This window comes from Ceratotherium simum, chromosome 13, assembly GCF_057802395.1.
Source record: "Ceratotherium simum simum isolate JZ-2026a chromosome 13, ASM5780239v1, whole genome shotgun sequence".
Taxonomy (NCBI): Eukaryota; Metazoa; Chordata; class Mammalia; order Perissodactyla; family Rhinocerotidae; genus Ceratotherium; species Ceratotherium simum.
In genome coordinates, this window is record NC_141912.1 from 5,717,729 (window position 1) to 5,730,206 (window position 12,478).

The 12,478-nt window shown below is 38.0% G+C and overlaps 1 protein-coding gene across 8 annotated transcripts in view; it reads left to right on the plus strand.

Moving 5' to 3' along the window:
- Nucleotides 1-12,478, plus strand: part of FARS2 (phenylalanyl-tRNA synthetase 2, mitochondrial) — a 516,049-nt gene that overhangs the window by 346,454 nt on the left and 157,117 nt on the right. For 7 of the 8 annotated variants that reach the window (XM_087437946.1, XM_087437949.1, XM_087437950.1 and 4 more), the window contains one exon: nucleotides 9,305-9,456. The exons of the other annotated variant lie outside the window; for it this stretch is intronic. In XM_087437946.1, coding sequence (XP_087294072.1) covers nucleotides 9,305-9,456 — 152 coding nt within the window. The remainder of the gene's footprint in view (nucleotides 1-9,304; nucleotides 9,457-12,478) is intronic. 8 annotated transcript variants of the gene reach the window in all.

Consider the following 12,478-nt stretch of genomic DNA (forward strand, 5'->3'; position numbering starts at 1 on the left):
ACCATAGGGATAAATGTTAGATTTGGTCTTATCTGCCTAATTATTAATTAGGCTGAATAGACTTCTTCTGGAAACTGTACCAGAAACTGAGCCATTTCCTATAAAGCCCTTAGTTTTAAATGGAAGTTCTTAGAGCATAGAGGTTAAGAGCACAACCTGGCCCTGCATTGATCTTGGCTCTGGCACTTACTGGCTTTGACGGTGGGCAAATTAGCTAAGGTCTGTAAGCCACAGTTTCTTCATGGACACAGTAGGAATAGTAATAGTGCTATCTCCCAAGATGCGCATAAATTGCCTAGCACAGTCCCTGGTACGCAGTCAACACCCCACGAGTGGTAACTGTTATTAATATAATCATAGTAAAAACCCAGGGGACATGTGTTCTGATCTTGAAAGAGAAGCAGTGCCCAGAGGAGCTGCAAAGTAATCCTTTGCCTGAACTTGGTCATGGGTAAAAGCTGACTGAAGGTCACCTTAACAATTTCAGAACTCTGTGGAGAACTTATTGAGGAAGCAGACCCTCCCCTGTTAGAGTGACTGTCAAATTAATTTCTAAACCAAAAAAAAAAAAAAAGCATAATACCTTTGCCTAAAGGCAAGAAGACAGAGATTGACTTAATAATGATTGACTAGTACGGAAAACCTGCATTACAGAGGACAATAATCGGTTATCCTGCCTCAGTAATGTTAAAAAGGAAAAGAGAGTTTAAGGTAAGAGGAAGATTTTGATGCAGAAGCAAACTTCAGCAGAATAAAAGTACTGTTATACTGAGTTGTGTTACCAATTGACAGTGTAAGACTGTCTTCCTTGAGATTATTTATGAACAGATACAGGGAAGCTGAAGAATTTTGATTTTATCATAAAATGGTAAAAAAGGAGTCTTTGAGAATTTTAACCTTGGAATGTACGTGGAAACATTCGTATTTTAAATACGAGGTTGAGGGGCGGTGGTGAGCCTGGAGCAAGGGACCAGTTAGGATGGAATAGTATTGTTAAACCAAAGTCTCACTTTTTAGCCTCCCTCCCACCCCCCATCACTTTGGCAAGCTTATGATTTATAACTGGGTCGTGGACAACTGTCAAAATTGGCATCTTTATCAGGAAATGAGAAAAGTCACCTCTACTGCATCATCAGCAATATCACCATTGGGCAGGAACCCAGACACCACTACCAACTTGATTCTGGGCTAGGAGTACAAGTAGAGGAACTGCAAAAGCCTCTAACCAAGGAGGGGTGATTAGGGAGAGAACATGAGCAGTTATCTCACATACAAGATGGGCCTTCACACACACATTTGAAACCACGTAAAGAACTCTGACCTTACAGTGTCAGCCAACCCAATCAGCAGTCAGAATCTGAATTCACTGGATTAAAATAAAATCAAAAGGCATTCTTAAAAAAAAAAAAAAGCCTAATGTCCTCAAAGAGATCAATGGAGGCATAACAACCATAAAAACAAAGACAAGAAGAACAGGAGATTCCAAATAAGGGGCAAAAACAGGCAGAAATGAAGTATAAGTAGATATGGAAAAAAAATTAGAAATATCAGACATGAGTAATAGATTCATTGAAATAAAGGAGGAAAAAACAGATGAGACGAGACACAGTTGAAGGGAGAATTAGTAAATAAGAAGCTATTACTGGAGAATTCACCCAGAATACAGCACAAATACATAAAGATTAAAAACCTAAAATTGATCAGTTAAGAGAAATGAAAGATAAAGTACCACAATATGTATTATTGCAGTTCCAGAGGAGGCTGAAAGGCATGGCAGAGAAGTAGTGGCTGGAATTTTTCAAAATTAGAACAAGACATGAACCCTCTGGATGAAAGCACCTTCTGAGTCCTGGGCAGAATAAATAAAGACAAATGCAGGCCTGGCCTAATCAGAATCAAACTGCAGATCCTCAAGGATAAAGATAAAACTTCAGAACTGCCAGGAAGAAAAGACAGACTCCCTATGAAGAAATATCACTGACTGACAGCAGACTTGTCATCATTACTAATAAGTACAGAAAAATATTTTCACAATGCTGAGGGGAGACTATAAACCTACAGTTCTATGCCCTGCCAAATTATTTAAATGTGAGGAGTTTCAGACATGTAAATACTGAGAGCATTTGCCTCCCACATACTTTCACTGAAAAAACTATTAAAGGATATTCATCTGCAAGAACAAAAGTGAGAAAGAAGGCAGGCTGTCAGGAACTGCGGAAAGGCCTAAGATTTTACCCTACTTGCAAGTTAACAAGGAAGCCTGCGGAAGGTTCGTGGCTGCTGGCAGAATGACACGAGATTCCTGAATCAGAGACAAAGGCCTTGATTAACCACAGCACAGAGGCAGCATAACTTGCATGTTCACGTTGCTTCTCCAAACTTCCCAAATCCCATAGGGGCGCCATGGAGCAGCTCAGGTGGGCATTGCTCACACGCTGGACCTAGAGCACAGCTGAAAACCCTCAAGTTTAGGAACCCTCCAGTCTTTTGTTTGTTGCTTTGTGTTTGCTTGTTTTCCTTCCAATCTTTTAAAGAGGTTGTTAGCAAACCTGCCCAACCTTTGCCCCTGAGGAAGATGTTATCTTTATTATCCTGGTAAAGAAACAAATCTCTTCTCCCCCAAGGGAAAGACTACCTCTGTCTTCCAAGGCTGTTTGTTATGCAAGCGGTTACAAGTTGTGTGGAAATTCCATGGAGAATTGTCTCTCAGCAAAGAGGTGGAATGCAAAAAGTAATTATAGAATTAAAAAACAATTTTTTTACTTCCATTGTGTTGCTTTAAATAACTTATTGTTTTTTTAAAAAATAAAAACTCTAATAGTTGGGAAGAGGAGCTGTTAAAAAAAATTAAAAAGTTCCTGTCTTATTTAGGAGCTGAATAGAGATCCTAAATAAATTTAGGCTTTAGAACAATTTATTAAAGGATATTTACATATATGTGTGTGTGCGTGTATGTGTATTAAAGAATAGAAATACAATTTATGGTTTTTTAAACTGAAGAGGGAAAAATAGAATATTTTAAAAAATTGATCAATCCAGTAGAATGCAGGTAAAGAGAAAATTTATGGAAAGATAAAGTTTATGGGATATATCTAAAGCGGTATTTAAAGGAACATTTATGGCCTTAAATGCTTTTGTTTAAAAGTAAGACAGCCTCAAAATACGTGAGTTATTCTTTTACCTGAATAAGCTGGACAAAGAACAGAATAAAACCAACTAAACAAGAAGAAAGATGATAAAGAGAAGAGCAGGAATTAATTGAAGTTGGGGAGAAATGTCCCCACTTTTCTCTGTCTCCTGTTAAGTAACTGGACTCTGGTACTCCAACTTTGTCACCTGCAAGTCTGGAGACTCAGGTCTGAAGGGATAGTGAGCCTTTTAAGGGGAAGGAGAGGGGGCAGTAGGGAGAGTAAAGGGACACGGGAGTAAAACTTAGTAAGCAAAGCTATTTGAAAGAGAAGAATAACAACATGGTTGAAAACCAAATTCATGTGGCCCAGATGACGTGGAGAATTGTCCTTTTTGGAACCATAATTATTATTTTTAAAAATCCAAACTGTCCTGGAAATCTTGGGAAATTTCACACAGACCCCATAGTGTGGTCAGTTCAACAAGAGTTCACCAGGCATTTATCAGCCAGGCACTGTGCTGCTGCTGGACTACACAGATGAACTGGACATTAGTGCTGGGCCTGGAGGATATAATGGCAGAGAAATGAACATCAGAGGGCCACTTAATACCGTCAGGGGACTTGGGGTGAGGTCAGGGAAGTACATAACTCCATGATTGCCCCACCCCAACCCCCAACAGGGAAGAAAACAGTTCTTGGTTTGGAAGTGTCAATAATGGGCAGAGATAGGAGGTTTTAAAAAGGGCAAACTATGAAAAACATTTATTAATCCCTAGGATGAGCCTAACCTAATAAAATAAGGATATTATTCCAAGACCATTAGAGGTAGCCACAATGGAATAAATGTAAGGATAATGCAGGGGAGGAAAAAAAATTTTTTCCTTCTACCCTTCTAGGTCTCTGCTGGAGCTCTGTAATAAAAGACAGATAAGAGAAAAACAAGTTTATGAACATGTGCATCACACATGTAACACATTGGAGTACCCAGAGATGGGTAACTCAAAGGTTTGGTTAGATCTTGGGCTTATATAGCAGTTTGGCAAAAGAACAATAAATTTTTAGAGAAGTGAGAAGACAAGGAAAACGACCTTGAGTCTCTAGGAGTAACAAATTCTGGAAAGGTGAATGTATAGGAAACTAATGGAAGATATGAACTAGTTAGTAAAGTTTGTTATGTAGATTCCTCTGGTGCCATCTCTGGGCTAAGGGTCTTGAGTTGTCTCCAGTGATTAACTTCTGTCTTTCCTAGTAGAGAGGGAAGGTGGGACACCTTTGCAAATTTATGTCCTGTTCTTAGGCCAATCAGAGGAGGGCCTAGAGCTTTTCTTGTGTTAGCTTCTTCTCAGTTGCCTTCAGTTGAAAATAATCCTTATACAAAAGTGGCATATTTTGGAGGGTAGCATATTTTGCTACCCTCCAATAAAAAGAGAGTGTTACAGGTGTTTAGCATCAATCTGCATAAAGGGAATAGAGTATATGTTGGGGCTGATCTTTTTTTTGTGTGTGTGTGTGTGTGGAAGATCAGCCCTGAGCTAACATCCATGCTAATCCTCCTCTTTTTGCTGAGGAAGACCGGCTCTGAGCTAATGTCTATTGCCAATCCTCCTCCTTTTTTTTTCTCCCCAAAGCCCCAGTAGATAGTTGTATGTCCTAGTTGCACATCCTTCTAGTTGCTGTATGTGGGACGCGGCCTCAGCATGGCTGGAGAAGCGGTGCGTCAGTGCGCGCCACCCGGGATCTGAACCCAGGCTGCCAGTACCAGAGCGTGCGCACTTAACCGCTAAGCCACGGGGCCACCCCAGGGCTAATCTTAACTATGGTGTACCACCGGCCTCTACCCCAACCCAGCCAACACCTCTAGCATGCAGAGGTCACTCAGTGCATTTGTGCACAAATCAAGGTTGAACCTTAACTTTTCTGCATCTTAAAGATAAAGTTGAGGGGGCCAGCCCCGTGGTGTAGTGGTTAAGTTCGCGTGCTCCACTTTGGCAGCCTGGCGTTTACAGGTTCGAATCCCAGGCGCAGACCAATGCACTGCTCATCAAGCCATGCTGTGGTGGCATCCCACATACAAAATAGAGCAAGATGGGCACAGATGTTAGCTCAGGGCCAGTCTTCCTCAGCAAAAAGAGGAAGATTGGCAACAGATGTTAGCTAAGTGCCAGTCTTCTTCACCAAAAAAGAAAAAAGATAAAGTTGAAATCCCTTTTATATCCTTCTTAAATACTTTTCCCTTCTTCTCCAGAAGCAGTCGTTGTTCTAAAGTCTTGTGTAGCCTTCCCACATCTGTTTTAATACAATTTATGCATATATATTAATGCTATACCTATTTTTAAGCTTCCTATAAATATCATACTGAATACATCTTAGTACAACTTACTTTTTTAAAAAACTCAACATCATGTTTTTGAATTTTAACCATAGTGATATATGTATCTCCAGTTCATTCACTTTAACTCTTGTATATTGTGTGTATGATATAACAATATATATGAAGTAGTAATTGTGTGAGGTTGGTACTAACAATACTTCCATTTTTCAGATAAGAAAACTGAAAACAGAGAGATTAAGCAGTTTGTCCAAGTCATATAGCTAATAAGAAATATTCAAATTTAGCATTACAAATTTTTGCCTATTTCATTCCAGTTCATTTAGTTCAAAGCTTTTTCGTGTTTATTGCCTTGGTTAGGATTTATAATGTGATAGAGCAAGGATGAAAGTAGGTATCTTTATCTTATTCTTGACTTTCTTTGGAATGCTCCTAAAAAAATTTTTAACATCAAATATGATGTTTGCTATCGATTTTCAATAAATAACTTGTTGAGTTAAGGAGGTTACCTTCTATTTCTAGTTTGCTAAATTTTTTTCTTTTTGGTGAGGAAGATTCATCCTGAGCTAACATCTGTGCCAATCTTTCTCTATTTTGTATGTGGGTCACCACCACAGCATGGCTGATGAGTGGTGTAGGTCTGCACTGGGGATCCAAACCTGTGAACCCCGGGCTGCTGAAGCAGAGCACACTGAACTCAACCACTACGCCACAGGGACGGCCCTAAATGTTTTGTTTTTAATAATGAATAAATATTACATTTATCAAATGCTTTTTCTCTATGAAAAAGTCACATGATTTTTTTCTTTATATGTTGGTTGGTAGATTATTTTTGGTTTAGAATCATTCCCATTATTCTGGGATAAACCGTCCTTGGTCATTCTGTAATATTAATATGCTACTGAATTGTGTTTGTTGATGTTACATTTAGGATTTTTTATGTAGGTTGTAAGGTGAAATTGGTCTACAATTTTTTGTGAGTTATACTGTTCTTGTCCAGCTTTGGCTTAAAGTTTATAGTAGATTCTTAATATTAGTTGAGTTTCCCTCCTTTTCTGTTTCGTGAAACAGTTTATGTACTAAAGGGACTAACTTCACCTTAAATATCTGATAAGGTTATACTGTGAATCATCTGAGTCTGACACTTTTGTTGTAAGAGTTGACTGATAATTCAATTTGCTACTGAGTCATTTGTTTAAGTTTTCTGTCTTGAGTGAAAATTATCTATTTAATGCAAGTTTTCAAGTTCATTGTTATTAAATAGTTCTTAATATTCACTTGTGACTTTTTTGGTGTGTGTGTGAGGAGGATCAGCTCTGTGCTAACATCTGCCAATCATCCTCTTTTTTTTCTTTTGCTGAGAAAGACTGGCCCTGGGCTAACATCTGTGCCCATCTTCCTCCACTTTATATGGGACGCCGCCACAGCATGGCTTGCCTAGCAGTGCGTTGGTGTGCGCCCAGGATCCGAACCAGCAAACCCCGGGATCTGAACCGGCAAACCACGGTCCACCACAGCGGAGCGCACACACTTAACCACTTGCGCCACGGGGCCGGACCCCACTTGTGACTTTTAAAGTCTCTACCATATATGTAATTTTGATCTCCTTTTTAATTTTTTTTAAAAAAAAACAAGAATTGTAGAGAAGATCTCAAAAGAACTAATCAATATGTGGTTATTTGATAAAACTAATAAAATAGACATGCCTCTGTCTAGATCATGTAAAGAAATGATAAAACACAAATAACATTAAATGCTATTTAGGTCTCTTCCAATTCTGAAATTCCCTGATTCTATGATTGTGGATTATCAAGTCCCCAGGTCAATTTCCCTGTCCAACTCTAGCCTCTTTGTCATTCTACTGGTCACTCTCCCCTCATCACAGCATAACCAGGGGTGGAGGCAAGTCTCCAAGCCTTATTTACCTGCTGTGTTCATTATCTGGTCCAGTTAGAAAGCAAGAACAGCTGAATTGATTCCTTGTAATGTAGCCGTTACTCACACAAGGCAGCGCTATGCTGCACTCTTACTGAATACCTACACTGTCACAGGGACTGTGCGAGATAGAGATTCGGAGGTGAAAAAAGAGATACACACTCACCCTCAAAAAGTATAACATACTGGGAAGGCAGACATTAACTAATTATACAAGCAATTACGATTATGAAAAGTACTATGAAAGAGAAGTATAGGGTGCCATAACAAGAGACTAAGGAGTCTGGGAGAATAAGTGAGCATGGTAGGTAGCTGAGGACCAAGCAGGGTAGAGAGGGCAGGTAAATGGTATATGGAGGAAGTAGCTTAGTGTGTTCTAGAAACTGAATAAGCCAGGCTGGCCTGAGCCTGGAGAACAAGGGTAGAATCTTTTAAGAATTCGGAAATTTATCCTGGGAGCAATGGGAAGCCGCTGGATAGTTTTTAACACCACCTCTGGCTAAGTACCAGAAAGTCTGCGTTTCAGTAACCATAGATCTGTAGTTATCTTCTTATTTTCAAAACAAAATTTTATTTCCCCTCTCAAAAAAGCAAGAATAGGTATCGCACATCTGACACATACCAATTTGTATAGTGAATGCTAAATCTTGGCAATCCCAGCCTCTTATCTGATCTCTCTAAATTTCTATGTTCCTTAAGTGGCAAAAGGATATTGTCAAAAGGAAAAGCAGCTTGTATAACCCTCAGACTCCTCACATCTCCTTTTGTTACATTAACCCATGGATTATCTATCACAGCATCTTGACTTTACTGTAAGAGAGAAAGCATAGGACGATTTTCAGGTGCCTTGGTATTTTATTGAGAGCACTTGGGTGGTAGCTTTATTATGTTCATTTGCAATGTGTTCTAAACTGATGTGTTTGACAACTTTATTGATATTTCAAGTTGAACAATCATTTATGTTTGAGTATTTGGTTCTTCAGAGGTTTTGCCATTTAAAAAATTTTATACTTTTTCTGATTAGTGATTCACCAAAGGGTTGATAGTGATATCAGACTTGGTGTAAATCAATTTATAAATTTGCCCTTCTAACAGATTATAGCTTTAGCAGATATTCCCTTCAGATTTCATAGTTACAAAATGAAACATTTAATAAAACATTTTTTATTGTGGCAGTAACTTATAGAGCAAAGCATGCATATAAAAATATGCATGCTTGTTGTGATGTACATATGTGTACGCGTGTAAATAAATGCACTGACTTCTAAAAGTATCTAATTTTAAATGTCTATCCAATATAATGATGAACTAGTGAGCTCCTATGAACTAGAAAGAGTGGAATAAGCCGGGGAAATGTCTACATTTGTGTTTATCACATACTTAGAGGCATAATTTGAAAAATAACTCCCTAAATGACAACTTATCAGCCCAGTCCTTTATTTTAATAATTAGAAATACTAACAAATAATGACATTACTAATTGAAATATCAATTTTGACCAGCCCTTACTTATTTCTCTATTAAAATGGCTTCCTGAAAGTATCACAAGAAGTTAATGAATCGCTTGTTAATTAAATTTGAACTTTTCTCCTCTAGTATTCAAATGGAAAAAACTGAAATATAATATATTCAAATTGCTTTATGCTAAATTGAACATTAATGGTGATATAAATATAATATATGGTAATGTTACACATGACTGTGACAAGAATCCATAACATTTATAATGGAATTTGCTAATTTTGAATATTGGCTTATCTTTTAAGTTCACTTCATTCCTAAAAATTCAAGTCCTGAAATAATATTTTACCAGCATTTTCTAATTAACCAAGTGTAACTTTCCATGAAAAATTTAAACGTTGTCATCCAACTAACAAATCAATCTATCTTTTGTTCTCTTGTTTTGTTAGCCTCTTAGCAAATATCCTGCTGTGATAAATGACATTTCATTCTGGTTGCCCTCTGAGAATTACTCAGAAAACGATTTCTATGACTTAGTCCGCACAATTGGAGGAGACCTGGTGGAAAAAGTTGATCTTATAGACAAGTTTGAACACCCAAAGTAAGTAAAAAACTTGCTGATTTTATCCTTTTTTGTCTCTATGTGACAAATGGCATATGGAAACATATAATAAAATTTTGCTGAAATACAATGCATATGAGGCAAAATGTCTTCTGAATTTATAGTGAATGTATAGCTTATCAGAAACGCCTTTTATATCAGTCCTTTCTGACAATCTTTCTAAAATGCATTTTTAATCTTTCCTGCCTTAGTAAAGAAAGTATATGAAACAGAATGTTTTAAAGATCTTGCTGTTTTTTGGTATTGTTTTTGAAAGTGATTTCTTACCATATCACATCCCAGGAACAGAGGAGATGAGGCAGAAAGAGGGGTTTGTGGAGAAAAAGCTGTTTTGTTAGTTTCTCGGTGAATGTTTCTTAAGTACTTACCACAGGCCAAAACCTGTATTAGGTCCTAGGATAAAGTTTAATAACTTTACCAGAATCCATCTTAGTGTTGACCTGTTCTCCCTGGTGTGTGTGTGTGTGTGTGTGTGTGTGTGTGTGTATAGTTGTCTCTCACTAATCAGATTTGACTCTGCTTGGGTTTTAGGAAAGTTTTCTTGAATTGTATCTTTAAGGCTTTGTTTCATCCATTGTTCTGTTCTGTTGCGTTCTTCAAGGATTCCACTTATACATGAGTAGACTCTCTTTTGTCTGACTTCTCTACCTATTATTTTCTCTTTAAGGTTTTAAAACTCTTTATTTCCACTTCATTTTGAATGCTTTCCTCATTGTTATCTCTTCTGTCCCTTAATATGTTTTCTGTGGTCTCTCCTTCCTTGCACACCTTCCATTTCCATCTTCAGTTACTTTGTTTTTCATCCTTTTCTTAAGTTCTGCAAGCTCACATTTCAGTTCCTCCTGTTTTCTTGCCATCTATTCTCTGAGTTATTTCTGCTTTGTGATTTTTCTTCCTAGAGAAATTGCTTCATTTGGTTTTTAAAATTTATTGTAAAAAATTTTGCCAGAAATTTCATATGATCCAGTGGCAACTTTTGTCTGTGACTTCCCTGTAAATAAGTTTTCTTGCCATTTTCCTTATTTTTTTTCCTTATTTTTTAATTGATGTAGCAGTGGTATGCATATGGTTACCTTTTTGTCACTCATATTTGAATGCACTGGATTTTCTGAACCAGCTATTTGCACAAGATTGAGGCATGAGGTTGAGGATTGACATGGTGGGGAGGGGCTAGGGTGGTCATTCAGGCTAGGTGTTTTCAAAACTACAAGGCTTTCTTTTTCTCCAGTGCCAAGAAACCAACTCTTTAAATATGGTTCATTTATCTCTTTGATTCTTTGTGTAGGTCTGCCTTCCACCCCAAATCTCCCCTTGTTACAAATAGAAGATTTACCTTTGCTTACTCTAGTTTCAACCCTTCTTGGTGAAATAGACTTTGCACTTGAGATTGTAACCCTCAGCGCTGAGAAATGTATTTTCGCTTATGTTTTCTGAGATATGCCACTCTGTGTGTTTCTTCTCTTCACATCCTCCCATTTGGCTTCTACTTGATTTTGGCTGCTTTTGGCAGCCTTTAAATATATTTTGGAGCTTGCAGATGATATCTGCCTCCTAACATTACAGAAAATAGAATGTATGAGGTTGCCTGGGCCCGTGACACAATGGAGAGCCCTTTCAGCCTGAACCCTTTCAGCCCTGGACTTCTGTGTGAGAGAGAAATTTCCAGGAGTTTACATGTTGATGTTGAAGGTCTGGTTATTTACTTTTGAAGAGGAGGAAAAGTATGAGAAAAAGACTGATTGCTAAGTCTTATCTGATATGCCAAAAGCATGTGACTGTCATTTTTTTCCCATTCTTGTTTAATATGCAGAAAACCATCTGGAATCAAGGATTCAGAATCCATTCTTGATTTTTTACTTCTCAAGCTCTTTCTTCCTAATGTTGCCTTAGCTCTACCTCTACTTCCTGTATCACTAGTGTTAATAGTAAGATGAGGAGCCCTTTTTATTGGAGATTATCAGCACCTTAAGGTTACAGAGCTGTTATTGCCCTGGTTGTGGGTAGGTGTGGTTTGGAGAAGTGGGTAATATTGAGTCTTTCTGACTTGTAGCTGATTTGTAATGAATAGGGTAAATGCAGAATGAGCATGTAATTGGAGAGTTGCAGTGGGAGTAGGATAGTGTCAGGGTCCTGTGGACCCAGGGACAGACAAGGCAGGCAGACAGTTCATTAAAAAAAAAAATCACTGGACTGTATGGGAGACCTGTTAACACAGGTCTACACATACAGCCACATACTAACTGGTAACAGGAGAATTTGTCCAAGCCTTCTGAAGGAGGCAGCACTTTTGCCTGGAAATTTGAAAACAACCAACCAACGAAAAAATAATTCTCATTGGCACTGATCTTACTGTCTCTTAAATAAATGTTAAACAAATATTTAAAGCCTATCATTTTGGAGCAATGCCAAATGATTAGCCTGCCCAGAGTATGCACCTATCTTAATAAGGAACCTGGTGATTGGAGTGAGGTTCCTGTGACAGAGATTGCTAATTATCTTTCAATATCCAACCCCCCATTTTAAAAATAACATAAGCTTGACTTTTTAATCTAAGCAACTTGCCAGCCAACTAAAAGTCTACTCTTCTGAGCCTCCACTACAGCTAGGTATATCTATGTGGCCAAGTTTAGCCAATGATTTATAATTAGAAGTGGTTAGTGGTATTTCCAGAAGTTTCCTTAAAAGATGGGTTGAGGCTGTCCTTTTTCTTTTCTGCTATTTAGTTGTGAATGTAATGGCTGTTACTTTGGCAATCATTTTGGACCATGGTGTGACCTTGGCAATGTGCGGAGTACAGCCTGGGTCTCGAACATTGGAGTGTCAATTCAGCCCTGGGATTTTATGTGAGAAAGAAGTATCTTGTTTAAGCCACTATTTTTCAGATCTTTGCTACTAACAACCGAATGTAAACCTTGCTCTTACAGCCCTGAGGAAAAGGATATACTTGAGGAAAAGGACACATTATTCAGTAATGGTGGCTCACTGTGTAATGATTCTCAGG